The sequence below is a fragment of the Aptenodytes patagonicus genome, chromosome 2 (genome assembly GCF_965638725.1).
Source record: "Aptenodytes patagonicus chromosome 2, bAptPat1.pri.cur, whole genome shotgun sequence".
In the NCBI taxonomy this organism is placed as follows: Eukaryota; Metazoa; Chordata; class Aves; order Sphenisciformes; family Spheniscidae; genus Aptenodytes; species Aptenodytes patagonicus.
Window position 1 is genome coordinate 106989384 of NC_134950.1, and position 17072 is coordinate 107006455.

The window sequence follows — 17072 nt, forward strand, 5'->3', positions numbered from 1 at the left end:
TTATACTGCCATTATATGCATTCCTGTGGACGAGTCTGGCTGTTTTAGGCACCTTCAGCTCTCAGAGGTGAAGAATTTCCTGCAGCCACTCACAGCTTCTCCAGATCTTAATGTCATATCAAGCCAACTACAAGGATTTTTGTTGTCACTTTGAAATGGGATTCATCCTAATCTCTAGCCTTCATTGCTGCTAACTACTATTGTTTTTGCGAAGGCTGATGTACACAAAGGAAAACTGACTGAAAATATACATGCAGCTAAAGGATATTGGACTTTTTTAATAAGCTTCTAGCATTTTACCCTTTGGTACTTTTGGCTGTTGCTTCCACAACAGAGCCAGTGCTCTGGTTTGTATAGTGAACACCATCTGTCAGAAAACACAACGTATCTCTCTCCTACATACTGCTGTCTCTCAGGTGCCTTGCTTTATTAAACATTCCCAGTTTTGTATTTCTCTGTTGGCTTTCATCTGATGTTCACAACTCCTGCAGAATCACCTGGAGAGTTTATGAGAAGCTTTCAATATGACCCCATCATTCTCGTATGTAAGCTCTTCAACCACTTTCCTTCCTATTTCATCTTTTCAAAACAAATCCATTTGATATAGAGACATACTGAGATTTTTTTTGTTTTGAGGAGTAGACTTATGACCTGAACATCAACAGCAGAATTGCTAGTTTGTTAACCGCTTGCGTCCTCTTCTCTGTAAGATGAGTTACAGAGAACTTAATGCTTGACAAACACGCTTACCTCAGGTATTGCTATGATTGGTCCTGGTGGTCCTGGTGGCCCAGGCGGTCCCACAATACTGTTCCCGTCCTGTCCTGGTTCACCCTATTTCAAAAGCATTGCAGGTGGAAAACCCATTTACTAAGCACTACATTTCACACAGGTTTCTCAGAAAGAATTAAATCCACACAATCTCACCTGACGTCCTGGGTCACCCTTCTCCCCTTTTGGACCCTGCATGTGATAAAAAAAAGAGCGTAAGTGATTTAAAAGGAAAAAATGTGAAAATGTGCTTTCTCTAGCTTCACAAAAAACACAACAGTAAAATGCAGGTACAGAATGATCGATCCCCAGCTCTCAAACCACAGATGGGGCCAGCTGGTTTCAGTTCAGACCCTTTTGAGGATTTGGTGTTTAAAAGTCTTTCCCAGCGTGTTTGACAGAGTTTACAGATGACCAGAAGCAAATGGGCACACAATATTTCATTAGTTGGGGATTAATTCAACAAGCCTTTCTTTCACTGCACTGAAATCAGCCATGCCTGGCTGATCCTTCCTTTTTCAGTATTAACCACCTCAGTTGTGTCTGGGACTGCCCAGTGGACCGGGCAGGGGAACACAGGTGAGCTAAACAGTCATTTTTCAGGCAGGTTATTTCTAAGCTTGGTCAGCCCCTCGATACAACTCACTGTACTGGGGACACAGACAGCTCGTCTAGCACGAGTGAGAGGAAGGTGGCAGGGGACGAGCCGTGGGAATTCCCAGCTAAAAAGCTCTGTAGTCCTCGCGGCTCTTAAGCATGAGAAATACATTAATATCATCTATAAGCCTGTTGGCTTCCCTCTAATTAAAAGCACAGCTCATTTCTGAATAATTAAAAGCAAAAGGAGCATCGAAGAATCGGAACTAGCCTCTGGAGATGCCTGTATCACTTCTGACTGATGAGGGAGGCAAGGGCAAGGGACACTCTGCTCCCGTGTTTGATGTCTGAAGTAACTGCTCCAGGTTAAGTAGGACGAACCCAGGCCCAGCTCTCCACATGCTGCTAGCAAGTACTGTTAGGGCTCCTGCTGATCCTTAAGACATAGGTTTGGGAGCCAGTGTGTGTTAGGTGATCACAGATTATGATAGCCCTACTCACCACATCTCCGGGATGTCCAGCAATGCCAGGAAAGCCTGGTTTTCCATCTGTACCCGGCATTCCCTGCCACAACAAATATACTGTTATTCTCTCTAATTGTATTCAGTTTCATACAAGCAGGAGGCTATCACTCTTGGGAGGGACACTGTATGGTTCTGAATGGACTAGGGGGCAGGTTTGTGGGAGGCTCTGTGGAGTCAATATCATCTCATTAGTCATCTGCTCTCTCCACTCCTCCTGCTGTTTCCCCCCCTCCAGAGCAGTTTTTTTAATGCAGCTTCAATCATTCTTCTCCAGTGCTCCCACCTCCACTTAGCAAAAGGGTGAATTCTGTTGTTTTCCCCAAGATACATTTCATGGGTTATTTCCACCCTTCAGCTAAGTGACTCTCAGGCTGGAGGAAGAGGAGGAAGAGGCATGGAATGTAGACGGGAGTTGCTATGTGGGGTGAAAAGTTTGATAGCCCCTGGTCTAGTTTAATGCAGGACTGCATATTACTGTAAGAATCTGATCAGTTACTCTATTCTATGGGAAAAACAGAAGTATCACTCAGTAATGATAATGCAGTTTGCCCAGAGAAAAATGGATAAAAGAAGACTCTGAATTCTTAATGGACCAGATAAACAGTGAACTACATTTTTTGCATCTGTTTTCCTCTGTGTCATATGAAAGAGCAAAGGAAATGACACAGAACAGCCTAATGATTCATCCAAGTGACAGATTAGCCCTGTTTTGTTTTAGTAGTGGGGCTATTTTTTTTTGTTTGTTTGCTTGTTTGGTTGGTGGGATTTTTTTGGTGTTTTTTGGTTTGGTTTGGTTTGGTTTGGTTTGCTTTGTTTTTTTGTTTTTTGGGGGGGCGAGTGTTTTGGGTTTTGTTTTTAGGAAAATGCTGTTTTGGTTCTTACATTTTGTTCTGCTTCAAGAAAATATTTTGGGGCTTTTACAGTAGATAGTACCATGAAAACCTAGTAGAAATAGACAATTCCATTAAAAGGTCAGCTCAGTAGCTGTCAAAAAGATAAACTGAATACAGGAAATTATTATAAAAGGGACAGGAAAACAAGAGCACAGAACATTACTGTGCCACTGTATATACTTATCATATGCCAATAACTTGAATTCTGTGCACTGTTTTATTCATATTTTCCATCTTGAAAAGCATCTAATGGAACTAGAAAAACTTCAGAAAAGGCCAATGGGAATAAGGAAGGTACAGAATGGCTTCTATGTGAGATATGATGGTGTAAGCTATGACTCTTTTAGCTTGGAAAAGAGGCAAATGAGGAGATGGGTGAAGAATATTGTAGAGGATTCTAAAAGTAGAGAGTAGTTAAGGACTCACACTTCTAATAGAAGAAATAGTGGGCATCAATTGAAAATAGCTGGAAGAGGTTCATGGGATGTGTAGTTAAGTTGGCAGAGCACCTTGCCCCAAGGTCTTGTAAATTGTAGAAGTTTGCATGAGTTCCAGGGGAGACATTAAGTTCACTTGAAGAAATCTGATTGTGGTTCAGGCCCCATTTCTAGCTGAGAAAGTCCCTGAGTCACAAATTGTTGAAGTCTAGGAGGTCACTCAGGAGAACTGTGATGTAATAGTTGCCCTTTTATAAGGTCAAATTGCATCTAAGCATCTGCTCATACTGCTTATGCTTTTGACATTGTTGGAGACAGGATACTGGGATGGATGGATGTGACCCAATAAAACCACTGAGAATTATCTAATACTCTACAGGAGTGTCTTAAAGAACAACAGAGTTTCAAAGCATCCAAAGTCAAACGGTCTTTTCTGCTGCATTTCCGGTGTGATAGAAGAAATTCAAATTAACAGTTCATAGGACGCAAAATCCTCTCACTTCTTATGCCTTTCTACTGAACCACCAGCATAAAAGATTTAATGTGTCCACTTCATTAAGAAAGGATATTCTCACTGTTATTTCTATTTTTTGTCTGTGATCAGCAAAGCATATGGCTCAGGAATAAACACACAGTTTATTAAGATAAAGTATAATTTCTGAAGCGCTCTAATTTTCATTTCATAGACAAGTGCAGGATAAAAGGTGTCTCTGAATGCTAATGGGATTTAGGCATCTAAGCAACTTCTGGGATTTAAGCACCTACATAACTAGTAAAAATCATACTTGGGACTTCAGTGCCTGTAGAAAATTATATGTATCTATCTGCAGCAAAGGTAATTGGGCAGAGGAAATAACCTTGGACCAACAGCATTCTGCAACAGAATGCTGTCATTTCAGGCATGTTGGTACCTGCAGATCAGCTTCCTGCTATTACATATGCTGAATATTTTCACCAATTGATTTTCCAATGAAATTTAATTTGAAGAGAAGATCCAGGATAGGTAAGATGTTTTACTGTAAATAATGTATCCAGAGACATCCTTATTTCTAACTCCCTCCATATTTTAAGAATGTAGCTCATTGCTCAAATATAAGCAAACTAAGACCTTTTTTAATCTGAGGACTGAAGAGGTAGATTGATTATTTTTAAATAGCACTGTAGTCACTCCACTTACAATATATACATGTGTTTGAAATGTAGCTATCACAACCAACAATAATAATTACTAGAACAGGGACCACAGAACAAAGCACTTGTATGTATAATTAAGAAAATAATCTATAGCCTCAAACAGATTAAAAAGAAGAGTTAAACAACTGTCCTATGCATCAATGCACCAGCTTTAATTATCATGCTGACAAATATCTGTGAAATAGCAGCACTCAAAATATGTACAGCAGATGGAATTTATGGCAAGCAGAGTCCTGCTACATTGTTGTTTTTAAAAAATAAACAAGCAGATGCTGCTAGAAGACTGTGATAACACTCTTGTAAATATTCAGCAAGCAGAAGGGTAGATCCATAATTGGTTTTATCTTGTTTCCTAGAGCAACTCTTGATTTCAGTGCTGTCCCAAATGCAAGAGAAGCTTTTGGTTTGTTTTGTTTTGGTTTATTTTATTTTATTTTATTTTAAATTTAATTTAATTTTAATTTTCTATGAGTCCCAGCATCGCCCTCTGCTGGCTTATGCCTGCAAAAGGCACTCAAGTCAGCCAGGGACTGGCAAAAAGCAGCACAGATACAAACAGAAGCTCTGGGGTGAGCTCCAAGAGGAGTCCTAACCAGAATAGACAGGAATAATGACAGGAAAGGTTGGAGAGGAAAGAATGGACTCCAGCTCCATTCATTTCAGTACTAACAGCGTATAAAGCGCTGTAATCTGGCAGGTTTCCCTGCCAACGGGGTCTCATGTCTAGAAGCTGCACTGATCCAGTGCAGCAGGTCTAGGTTGCACACTGGTGCATGGGGTGAGTTAGACAGCTGGGACAAATTACAGCTTGGGAGGTACGGGCCGCACATTAGGGAAACTGTCTTTCCAAAGATGATAGTGAAGCACCAGAACAAGATACCCACAGAGTTTTTTGAACCTTCCTGGAAGTATTTAAGACTCAGTGGAGACAAACCCATTGCTGATGTGATCTAGTGTTGGTGATAATACCACTTTGAGTGTGATCTTGGACTAGGTGACCTCTGGAGGTCATTCCAACCACCATTTCTATAACCTTGTACCTCCTGAGTGGTCAGGTTTGGGTTAGGAGGAGCCTGGCTGCAGGATGATGGGCAGGTTCTAGCACAGAAATAGGCAACAGTAGCCTCTGTGCTGAACTCCGGATGGGGGTCATGCATGACTCCTGAGGCCTCTGCACAACATGGCATGAATCTACTACTGTACCACAGACGTGTCATGGGGGTAGTGCTCTGGTGTGGGGTGCTAGCTACACCCCATGATATTAAGGAGTAGGGGGGCATGTGGAACTTAGTTTTTTATATGAGCTTTGCTGATTTTCGTTTTTGTTCTGGTGAAAATGTAAACGGCCTCACAAAACACCATGGCATCATGCACCTGAGGATTTTAAATGCGATTTTAACAATATTTTAAACAGCAGTCTTAAGCAACAGGTTACACTGACTCCTGATAATCACAATTCAACTGAGAAAGGGTTCCGTTTTTCCAGGGAAGCCTCCCTGGGCTTTAATATGCTGACAGAGCAAGAAATGTTCGTTATCCCCTGGGTGCATTAAGAGAAGAAAGGAAACTAAGAGGAAGAAACGACTGAGGTTTTAGATCAAGTTAAATGAATTTCCCACCTTTGAACCTGGTGGACCAATCTTGCCTCTTTCTCCCTGAAACGGAGACACAGTAGGGCTCAAATATCAAAGTGAACAGTAATTACAAAGATTTTAAACATGTATGTTACTTTCCTTACAAACAAAGGGACTGAATGGAGTAAAATGATTAGCAAAAATAGGACATATTTTTGGTACAGTGATGCTCAGCGTACATTTGTGAATTGGTTCTGGGGGTTTAGCCTCCCAGTTGCCACCCACATCTTAGAGTTTCTGGTCACCACACATTATTTTTGCTGAGCATCTACCAAGCCACATGCCTGAACCTTCATTTTGGTGTCTGAAATCAGCACATGGTGATATTGCCCAGATCTACTAATGCTAGAATGACCTTGTGCCTGCACAAATGACCCACCATCTTCCTTCAACACAGTTAACTCAGCCTCCCCCACACTACCGCGCTCCCCATCTACCCAGCCACTGCATCATACCACGAGCAATGTAATGAGTGCTGCACTGTTCCACATTTGGGACTGATTCTGCAGTACTCTAGCTCTTAGTAGACATGATTCCTTGATTTCATTACAGACAGAGAACATGCAATTTAGTTTATTTCATTTGAGATAGAGAATATAAACAGGAATAAATCAGCAAGGAGCTACAGCCATTGTCTCAAATGTTATGTTTATGCTGACTGTCTTTTAGGAGTGCTTGTATTCATGAATGCATGAAGACTGTAGACTGTTTTTAAATGAAAACAGTTTTTCATAATAATAAAAGTGAAAGCAGAATTTGGATCTATACTTACTTGCTAGGAAAGAGAGAAAACTTTGATCACAGCAGGCCTTCTCTGACAGCTCTACTAGTCTTGGCTATTTGAAGGATGAAGGGTGTATGAAACATAACTATACCTTAAACTCCTCATGATGCGTTAGCTCTTGGTTTTTGGAAGTGGGTGGTGGTTGTATTTTGCCACTGTTGCCTAGTGAAGTCATTTATAAAAAAGTGGGTGTAAAATTCATCCCCATGAGAACGATTGTGTATTATAACCACTTTATATTAATTTTGCTGTAGTGTACTTGATTTTGTAAGATGTGAGGCAATAGTATGTTCCTTTCTGTGTCTCCATGATCTTGGGGGTGAACGACTCAAGATTAAACAACTAAAATCTTAGTGTAGGTGGTGGTGAAGTCTCTTGGCCAAGGTTTATGACTATCTTTTCAGTCCCAGTCCAGTTCCTAAATCCTAGGAATCATGCTACCTCCATTTCTGAAGTCTTTGTGAAACAGTATTTCCACAATATTTTAGAAAGAAAATGTCTAGTTAAGGGCAGAGGATAAGTTTTTAACAAAAAACGTATTTTCAACATGGAGACTTGGCACCTATTCGTGTCCATAGAGCAGCATCATGTGAGAGCACGTCTATTCTAGCCAGTCCTTTGCAGTATCATTCACTAACATGTACTGTGCAAATACTTTATTTTTTCACTCATAAGTAATGTTGTCCTCCGGCATTAACAGGAGTAGTACCCAATGGAGGGACTTTTTTCAGCCTTATAAGCTGAGCTCGATAGACTCTAGACATAGGGTAATGGCTAGATCTTTGATTGCTGTTGTTCTATGAAACAGACGCATGCTGTTATCGCTGGCAATGTGCTTTCTGGGTAGTCAGTGACCTGTGCTGCGTGTGTTCAGGTGTAAATTTTAGGAAGAGAGGATGGGGGCCCCCATCTATTGTTTTCCATTTCCTGCTCACTCAATGTTGCTGTCATTTCTGGGCAATGAAGACTTCAAATTTCTTTAACTCCACATTTAAGGTGCTGAAAAGGTGTGGTCATGCTGTACTATTAACCTGAGGGGTACTCGAGCTTTACATAGGAATAGAAAAAGCCTCTTCCTGTCTAAGGCCCCATTCTGTGAATCTGCCCTTTTTTTCTCTGGTGTTTCATCTCTCCATTTTTTCCTCATGGGTTACTTAACCAATAGCAGCATCAAAGTGGAAAAATTCAGTCACTACTGAGCTCAAATCAAAACCAAGGCAAAGTAGTCACGACATCTCCCTTCTTCCCCCCAGCACCTTCCAGAATGTTTTCCTATCACTTTCTGGGATCATGCCAGAAGGTCTCTTCCTGCAGGTTTCTCTTTCAACAGCATACATTTAACCTCTTGGAAACCAGAATGATGTATAAATGAGCGACAAAGAGAAACTGCCAAATGTCCTAAAGAAATTAAATAAAAATGCCATGTTACACCAAGTGCCTTGGAATGTAACAGCCCAGCTGGTATACTCACTGTTCTGGCGTGGATGTGAAATAATTCTATTAATACACATTCTGGGTGGATACCCAGTGTAAATGGGAACAAAATTTGTCCCATACTTAGTATACGAATATTAAACAAAAGCTGTTTCGTTAAGGCAAATGCTGGGAATATAGAAAGAAAAAATATGTGCCAAAGCAAAATAGGTTAGCTTTCAAATGTTCCTTGTTACATAGGGTACCTTTGGTCCTAATGGCCCACGCTGTCCATGTCTTCCTGCAGAACCCTATAAAATTACGCTGAATTTACTGGTAAATCCATGTAACATTTCGTAATAAATTTTCTCACAAAAACCGTAATTCATAACCACAACTGTTACAAAAACAATGCTGGACACCAGTAGTATCAACAGAGAGTAATAAAATGTAAGCATTGTTTTAGATTTGTTGTTCTAATAAATACTGCCTTGCTCTATATTATCATGCAAAGATCTAAAGATTTTTTTTCTTGCAAAGACACCTTTAATCTTGTCACTGCACACTACACATATTTTTAGAAAATATTAGAAATAAAGTTGTCCAAGTGCATTTGTTGCAAGGGATTGCTTTAAATTGCTTACAATTTTTTGAATTTGCCTCCTTGGCTAAAATTAAGGTATGTTACCAGTTTAGAGGCAACACGGCATTGTCTTGCTAGGTTTAAAAGTAACTTGCAACAAACATTTCGGGGTGCAAATGCCTCTCTTGTCTCTATATGGTGACATCAGTTGTAAAGTACAGTTATGACTGATGGTAAAATGAACAACAATTCATTATTGATCATTTTAGAAAGTTGAATGGAAAAAAAAGAATTCAACAAAGTGATTGAGTTGTCTTCATCTGGAATATGAAGACAAGACAGTAATAAACCAAACACCAACAAAACTTTACAGTGATCTGTGGAAGAAAGAGAATAGAAACCCTGGAAATGATAGCTGAGCCTACAGACAAAATAAATTTGGTACTTCTACTTCAAAACGTAACCACTACTTTCTCATAAAAGATTAATAAAAAATTCAACAGATAAAAATACAAAGCAAATAAATGTAATTTATTTCCTAGCAGCTGCTTTGAGTTACAGCACTCTTAGAAGCAGATACTCTATTTTCACTCAAACACAATCAGGAACCTCTGGAGTTGTTATAGGGTGTAAGTGGCTCATAATGCTTTCATGCAGTACCAGTAAGTATGTATAATCATTTTCATGATTACAGGAAAGTTCTTATGTGCCTTGTTTACTGACTCAAACTTTGTGGAGTGACTAAGCAGTAACAAGAAAACAGAATTCCAGGATTTTGTTCAGCTGCAATAAGACATTTTTTCAGTATTTATAGCTGAGTGACTTGGAAACAATGCCTGTTATAAAACCAAAACTGAGAGTAAGGCTGTTGTTTAGGCAGGTCAGACTCGGCAATTTTGGAAGTAGTTTTGGACATCTCATTTTGGATGCTAGCTTGTTTCAGCTAATGAATTCTATTCTTATTTTTGTAACTGTATTTTTGTGCCACTTTTTTAGTATCTAGGAAAAGATATAAGAGGAAGCAAAGGTCTCTAAGATACTAAACTAAGTTAGCTATAACTTCAGTGAGTCACAATTACTAGTACTTTAAACCAGCACAGTAAATTGCTTCTCAAACTCACTCCTACCTCCAGTGTTCAGTTCATTTCTGATGATTCATGGAATCATAGAAACAGGATTGTACAGGGCCTCTGGAGGCCATCTAATCCAGTCACCCCCTTGAAGTACAACCGTCACCAGCTCTAGATCAGGTCAGTCATGGCTCTGTCCAGCAAAGTCTTGAAAACTTCCAAGAACAGAGCTTCTACAACCTCCTTGGGCAAATTGCCCCAGTTCTGCACCAACCTCCTAGTGAACAGGTTTCTCCTAAGGTTTGGCCTGAACATCTCAAGCTGCAAATTGTGACCACATTGTGATGGTCCCTTGTTGCACCATCTGGAACTACGAGGAACAGTTTGGCTTCATCATATTTGCAATTGCCCCTCAAAGACTTGTAACCAGCTATTAGATCATGCCTTTGTCTCCTTTTTGCCAGACTAAACCATTTGAGCTCCTTCAGCCTCTCCTCACTGGTCACATACTCAAGGCCCCATGCCATCTGTACAGCTCTCTGCTGGACTGTCTCTGTCTTCTCCACATCCTTCTTGAAGTGGGGTACAAAAAACCCAGATTCAGTATTTCAATGCAGCCTCACTAGCCCTGAGTAAAGGACTATAATAATAACAACTCTATCTGTTGACAATGCTCTTTCTGATGTATTCCAGTACAGGGTTTGCCTTATTTGCAGTGATAGTGCGCTGTTGCCTAGTATTCAATCTGGCATCTACCATAATCCAAGGTCATCATCATCAGCACTTTCTCCAAACTTGGGCAAAAAGACTCATTCTTTCAAAGCTATGCTTTGAAAGTTTCAACGTTTCTTTTGGAGTGAGCACAGGGGCAAGACTTCTGAAGACCAAACTAGAACAATGCAGGCAGCTCTGGGAGGAGGAATGCTGGATAATTGCCTGCTTTGGGGAAGGTACCATAGGCTGCAGTTTTGATGTTATTGCTAAGAATAAAGATAAATCCAAATGATCTGGTAAATACTGATGCATTGTATTCCCATATTCCCTACTTGGTGTTTTAAAGCGGCCCACACTAGCAAAAATCTCCTGAGACATGATGATGGATGAAAAAACATCCCTTCTTCTGGGACATTGCTTCCACATTACTGGGAAAATTTTTTTAGTTTAAGTGGTATTTCAGATTATGCACATTTGTCAAACTACAACATTTCAGTTTCATTAGTATATGTAATTCATCTTCATATGCAAGAAGGGCATCTATTAGGGTAAGACAAGAAATAGAGAGCTAGATGATGCAAAAAACCCTATTTCATCCTTTAATCTCTCAAAAATATACGAGAGCAGAATCTAAAAATCATCAGCTAACCAGGTATCAGAGAAATACCATTCAGATTCTTTGGAGGACACAGTTATTGTAATGTCATTCTAGAGCAACTGAATCCAGTGCAGTCCAGTGACTCCAAATCTATAGCTGACTGGGGCTATGCGTTTCCAAAAAGCAGAGAGGAGGACACTTGTTTTTGGAAAAAAAACCCAAACCAACAACAAACAACACTCCCCTCCCCTGAAACATCCACTTACCTTTGGCCCTCTTGATCCTGGAATTCTGGATTCACTTAAGAGGCCAATGCTACCTGACCCTTCCATGTCCTAATGGAAGAAAAAAAAAATGCTACAGAATTTAAGAATTTATCTTTTTTTTTTTTTTTCATTTTTTTTAACAGCTCTGTTTTCTGGAGTCCTGTAAAAACCAGGAAAGATACTGAACAGAAATATTTTTATCTTTTCTCATTAACCTTTTTTTGACCAATGCACAATGCTCTGGAGATGAGCTCCACTCAAATGTGCTAAGGGCATGTTGATCTTCCTTACAGAAGCTCTGGTCTTTACAGTCTTGCCAATTTGACACCATTTCTTCAGCACTTCAGGCTGGACAGCGTAAGGCAGAAGTGAGATAGCATCACAGTTTTAAGTATGTGCTATGTTTAAGCATGCTGCAGCAGTATTTTTCTGTTTAGCATTTACCTGCCACCTGGCTACTGAAATATTGTAATGACTAGTAAGGGTTACATAACTGATTTAAGGCAGGGAGAACTTGCAGGCCGTTTGTTAAGAGCAGCAATCATTATTAAAAAATAAAGGTCTTTCCTAATTCTTACCGTTGAATGTTGAACTCCTGACTAAAATACAGCTTACTGAAATGAAATTGAGCAGAAAAAAAATGTTCTATCACAAAACTGTAGAATTAATTATGTTGGGAAGGATCTCAGAGGCTACCTAGTCCAACCTCCTGATGAAAGCAGCATCAACACTGAATTCAAATCAGGTTGCTCAGGGCTTTGTCCCCTCAGGTCTTGGAACCCCCCAGAGATGGAGGTTCTGCAGCCTCTCCAAGCACCTGTTCCAACGTTTGTCTGTCATCAAGGTGAAAAATATTTTACTTATACCAAGTCTGAACCTCCCCTGTTTCAATTTATGATTGTTGTTGCTCATCACTCTTTGCACCACTGTAAAGATCCTGGCCATGTGTCTTCTCAACAACCTCCTTTTAGGTATCAGAAGGCTGCTAAAACGCTTAAGCCTTCTCCAGACTAAGCAAGCTCAGTTCCCCGAGTCTTTCCTCATAGACCATGTGCTTCAGTCCACTGATCATTGTTGTGGCCCTCTGCTGACTTCAGAAAGATCTCTGTGAAGTGGAAGACCTTGAAAGAAGCATCCATATTTCCTGTGAAGATTTTCTAGGGGTTTTAAAGGAGACTATAGAGAAAGCAGCAACCTCCCTCCAGCTCTCATCATTCTGCGACATTCCAAATCCATGGCAGAACCAGGAGCTGCCAGTTCCAAAGCAGCCAAAGAAATAAAATTGCAGGCCGCCATAATTATCTGTTTCACCCCCAGCACCATCCCAGCCACATGTTCTTATCCCGTGCCTCATGCCTAGAACTTGTCAGACTGTGCTTCAAACCATCTGGACGAACCATGCCAGCAGGAAACTGTTCACTTGCTTTTAGCTGCAGTTTTAAATGCAGCTGTGCTGGCTTAATTGTTTCCTTTTTCTGAAAAGGAAAAATCTTGATCTTTCTTCACTCCACTTCCCTGCTCACAGTCATACAACCTTCATTTTCAACATCAGTGCCACCTGTTTAATTCTCTCACTCGCCTGTGAGCCACTTTAAATCACCAAAATGGCAGAAAATACATTATTTTTTTGGGGCGGGATGGTTCTCTAAAATTTTAGTAAATTAAATTGGCTTGTGGAAGGATTGATGGACACTGGATGTTAGTGCATGTGAAGGGCAGGCATGTGCCAGGAATGGCTGCAGATGGTAGGAGGAGCAGGAGCAAAACAGAATCTCCACCTCATAGTGACAAAGAGCCCTTGTATCAGTGTCGTGGTTTAACCTCAGTCAGCAACTGAGCACCACGCAGCCGCTCGCTCACTCCCCCCACAGTGGGATGGGGGAGAGAATCGGAAGGGTAAAAGTGAGAAAAACTCGTGGGTTGAGATAAAGACAGTTTAATAGCTAAAGCAAAAAGCCGTGCACGCAAGCAAAGCAAAACAAGGAATTCATTCACTCCTGGGAATACCTCCCAGCAGGCAGGTGTTCAGCCATCTCCAGGAAAGCAGGGCTCCATCACGCGTAACGGTTACTTGGGAAGACAAACGCCATCACTCCAAACGTCCCCCCCTTCCTTCTTCTTCCCCCAGCTTTATATACTGAGCATGACGTCACATGGTATGGAATGTCCCTTTGGCCAGTCTGGGTCAGCTGTCCTGGCTGTGCCCCCTCCCAGCTTCTTGTGCGCCTCCAGCCTTCTCAGTCGGTAGAGCATGGGAACCTGAAAAGTCCTTGACTAGCGTAAGCACTGCTTAGCAACAACTAAAACATCGGTGTGTTATCAGCATTATTCTCACCCTAAATCCAAAACACAGCACTGTACCAGCTACTAGGAAGGAAATTAACTCTATCCCTGCCGAAACCAGGACAATCAGCTTATCATGTTTACAGGACCCATACTCCTTGCCTACTTAGCTTTCTGCTAGTTAGTGAATTGAAATGGCTCAGATTACCATAGGTCTGATGCACTCTGGAGATGGTGTAAGGGAAAGGGTGGAAGACCAATTAGATCAGCTTAAGCTGCTATGGAATGACAGCCTAATGCCGAAGTTATGGAAAACATCAACTGATCTGACTCCAGTGAAAAAGAGAAATCTTGTTCTTTTGCCCTTTTCCGCCAACTCCACAAGACCAAGAACAAGAGAAGCAGAAGGAGTGCACAGCTGGAATCAGGTCCTTCCTTTTGGGGACCAAGGTGGGAGACATCGAGTCATCAGGTTGGCTCAAGTCCTTTCATGCAACTTCACCTGAGACTGAATGTTATTCAGAGTTTCATTTTGCTCCTCCATCAGCTATCAGTGTATCAAATATCAACAGAAAATCTGCAGATATTCTGTTTGGCCTGTTTAACCAAACACTTGCTACTTAGGGTAAACCACAAGCTGTGTTTCTGGGTCCTTCTTTCCCTTGCCTCCATTGTGTGGAGGCAGTATTTTTCCCTTTAAGAGAGTGCTTGATGCCTGCTTTATATAACACATCATCGCTTTCGACATCTGCATGTTTTTAATGGGTTTAGCAGGTACCTTCTGCAGCTCAAACTGTTCTTTTGGCAAGCATAAGTGCCAGCAAACCCCATGCCATTTGGTTTTTGCACATAGCTGATCACAGATGCTAACAAGTGCTAACAGGAATGTTTTGCAGAAACAGCCTTACAGCAATAAACAGACTGCCATCCAAAAGGTAGTGTTGCCCTAACGAACTGGCACACCATGGTGCTGCCTTAACAGATGGCAGGGGTGGGCATCCAAAAGATCAGCTAGAACTAGCAAGCCTGTTAACAGCAGTATTCCTCTCAGGGACATGACAATCATGCCAATTCTGTTTGGACTAGATGGAGTTCAAGATGAAGCCAGTCAAGATATTGTTGCTGCAGTTAGAGCTGGGATGCTTCTGTGTTTGTGTCCATAAAAGTGGGAACTTCCAGTTTTCACTCCTTCCTACTCATCTACTGACTTTGCTCCTCTGAGACTTAGGTATCAGAAGTGGCAGAGTTTGGTCCTAAGTACCTACCTGCAGGGGAATTCTTTGGTGGCATAATGAGGCAAAGTTGGCTTCTACTCAAATATTGTGAATGGGGAAGAGTGGAGAATCTCTTAACACTGGATCCTCAAGGGTCACAGATGACTGTAAGTCAGAGAAGCCATCATCCTGGGCTAAAACTCAGAGCAGGCCTAGGATGAAGATGTGGCTTACCAGTAGTCCTTATCTCATTCTGAGACAACTACATATTTATTCAGGGGAGACTCTGTACCAGCCTTTATAGTGTGCCTAAGTTAATGCAATGGAGCGTTTGTACGCTTAGACTTTATGCTGTTCATTGCTAACAATTGCAGTGCTGGCAATTAAGAACTTGTGAACTGCTGGAGAGATTTTTTTTGTCCATTGAAATCCACAGACATCAGTGAGATTATTAACCAGTAGTGTATATACCACAATATTATTCAGTCAGACATCAGAAATCAGAATATCTCTCTAAACAAGCATTAGTGGTCACCTCTGTCTGAAGTACTCGAAGTGTCTCTAGAGTAAAGAAAAGGGAAATACAGTAGTGAAGATACTAGGAGAAATGTGTGAGTAAACATATCTTTTAAACACCACCACTTTACTGCAGCAGTTCTACAGATGGCCAGTAGTTTTGGTCAAACATTCCTTACTTCTCTGATGAAACTGCCCTCAGTTTCTATACAAACTTGTATTATATCCCATGACATAGAAAATGAAAACTCTGGAAAGACTTTCCTGAGCCAAACAGCTAAATTAGAAATGAAAAATGCATGGAAAAAGAAAAAAAGGGAAGACTCGTGAATATTGATGTAGGCAATTTGTCAACTTCTCTTCACAAAGGTGTTAATGCAGCAGCTCTAGTTCTTGAACCTGAGTGTGTTCCCTTTGCCTTTCTGTACTGCAAAGCCACTTTCTGCTCCAAAAAAATCATCTAAATGAGCAGTTCTCAAATGACACGTAAAACTCAGCTTGAGCTGGCCTGATCTCATATTTTAAAGTGATGAAGGTATTATTTTCAGAAGTAGAAAGAGTAGCATCCGCAATTTTTTTTTTTATAGAACATTTTTCTTCTAAGTAGAACAGATCATAAGGTCAGAAATGTCCAACATCTGTCTCTGTATTTACACGTTACATAAGTGACATGCCTAAACTAAACTTGTGGCCTCAAGAATGACAGCATAGGAAAAGTCATCGCTTAAGGGGGACCTGCAGTTCGATTTTAATGAATGCTGTCAGGTCTCTATGTATATTTAGATCATTGCTCTAAATTATTTACATGAAAAAAAGAGTGCTAAAGAAGTTTTCCCTTGTAATATAGTATTTGAGTATTTTATATTAGCAATGATATAAGCACCAAAAATAACATCTGAACACTGTTACTACTGAATAGTTTCATGAAAATTGCCCAAAGAAATCCATTACTTCCATGGTCTAAGCATGGTCAGTTATATGGTCAAATGTAAAAGGAATTGTAGGCTACTCCTAGGCAAATTTCAGTCGAGAGCAAATGACTCTATCTGTCATCAATTCAGGCTAAAATAGCTGTGAAATATACAGGTGATTACACTGTCCCTCCTCTGAAGAAAGTAGATCCATAGCTACAACAAACCCCATAATAGCAAAATACCTCAAATCCCAAACTGTAGCTTTGTCCTGGGGGTCCAGGGGGCCCAGGGGGCCCAGGAGGTCCTGGCGGTCCGGGTTTCCCAGGAGGCCCAACAGCACCAGCTTCTCCTTTGGGACCTATTGATCCAGTGACTCCAGTATCGCCCTAAAATAAAAGGTCAGTCTATTGGTATAGTGAACATGCATAAGTAGATGCAAGTAAGTAGAATCATAGAATGGTTTGGGTTGGAAGGGACCTTAAAGATCATCTAGTTCCAACCCCCCTGCCATGGGCAGGGACACCTTCCACTAGATCAGGTTGCTCAAAGCCCCATCCAGCCTGGCCTTGAACATTTCCAGGGAGGGGGCAACCCCCTGATCATTTTCATGGCCCTCTCCAGACCTGCTCAAGCAGGTCCATGTCTTTCTTATGCTGGGAGCCCCAGC

General features: G+C 41.0%; 1 protein-coding gene across 5 annotated transcripts in view; it reads right to left on the reverse strand.

The window, feature by feature from the left end:
• COL15A1 (collagen type XV alpha 1 chain) overlaps window positions 1–17072 on the reverse strand; it is a 160331-nt gene that overhangs the window by 45110 nt on the left and 98149 nt on the right. For all 5 annotated transcript variants that reach the window (XM_076330685.1, XM_076330686.1, XM_076330684.1 and 2 more), the window contains 7 exons: window positions 16648–16791; window positions 11479–11547; window positions 8514–8558; window positions 6036–6071; window positions 1870–1932; window positions 928–963; window positions 751–834 (listed from right to left, as the gene is read on the reverse strand). In XM_076330685.1, the coding sequence (XP_076186800.1) occupies window positions 751–834; window positions 928–963; window positions 1870–1932; window positions 6036–6071; window positions 8514–8558; window positions 11479–11547; window positions 16648–16791 (477 nt within the window). The remainder of the gene's footprint in view (window positions 1–750; window positions 835–927; window positions 964–1869; window positions 1933–6035; window positions 6072–8513; window positions 8559–11478; window positions 11548–16647; window positions 16792–17072) is intronic.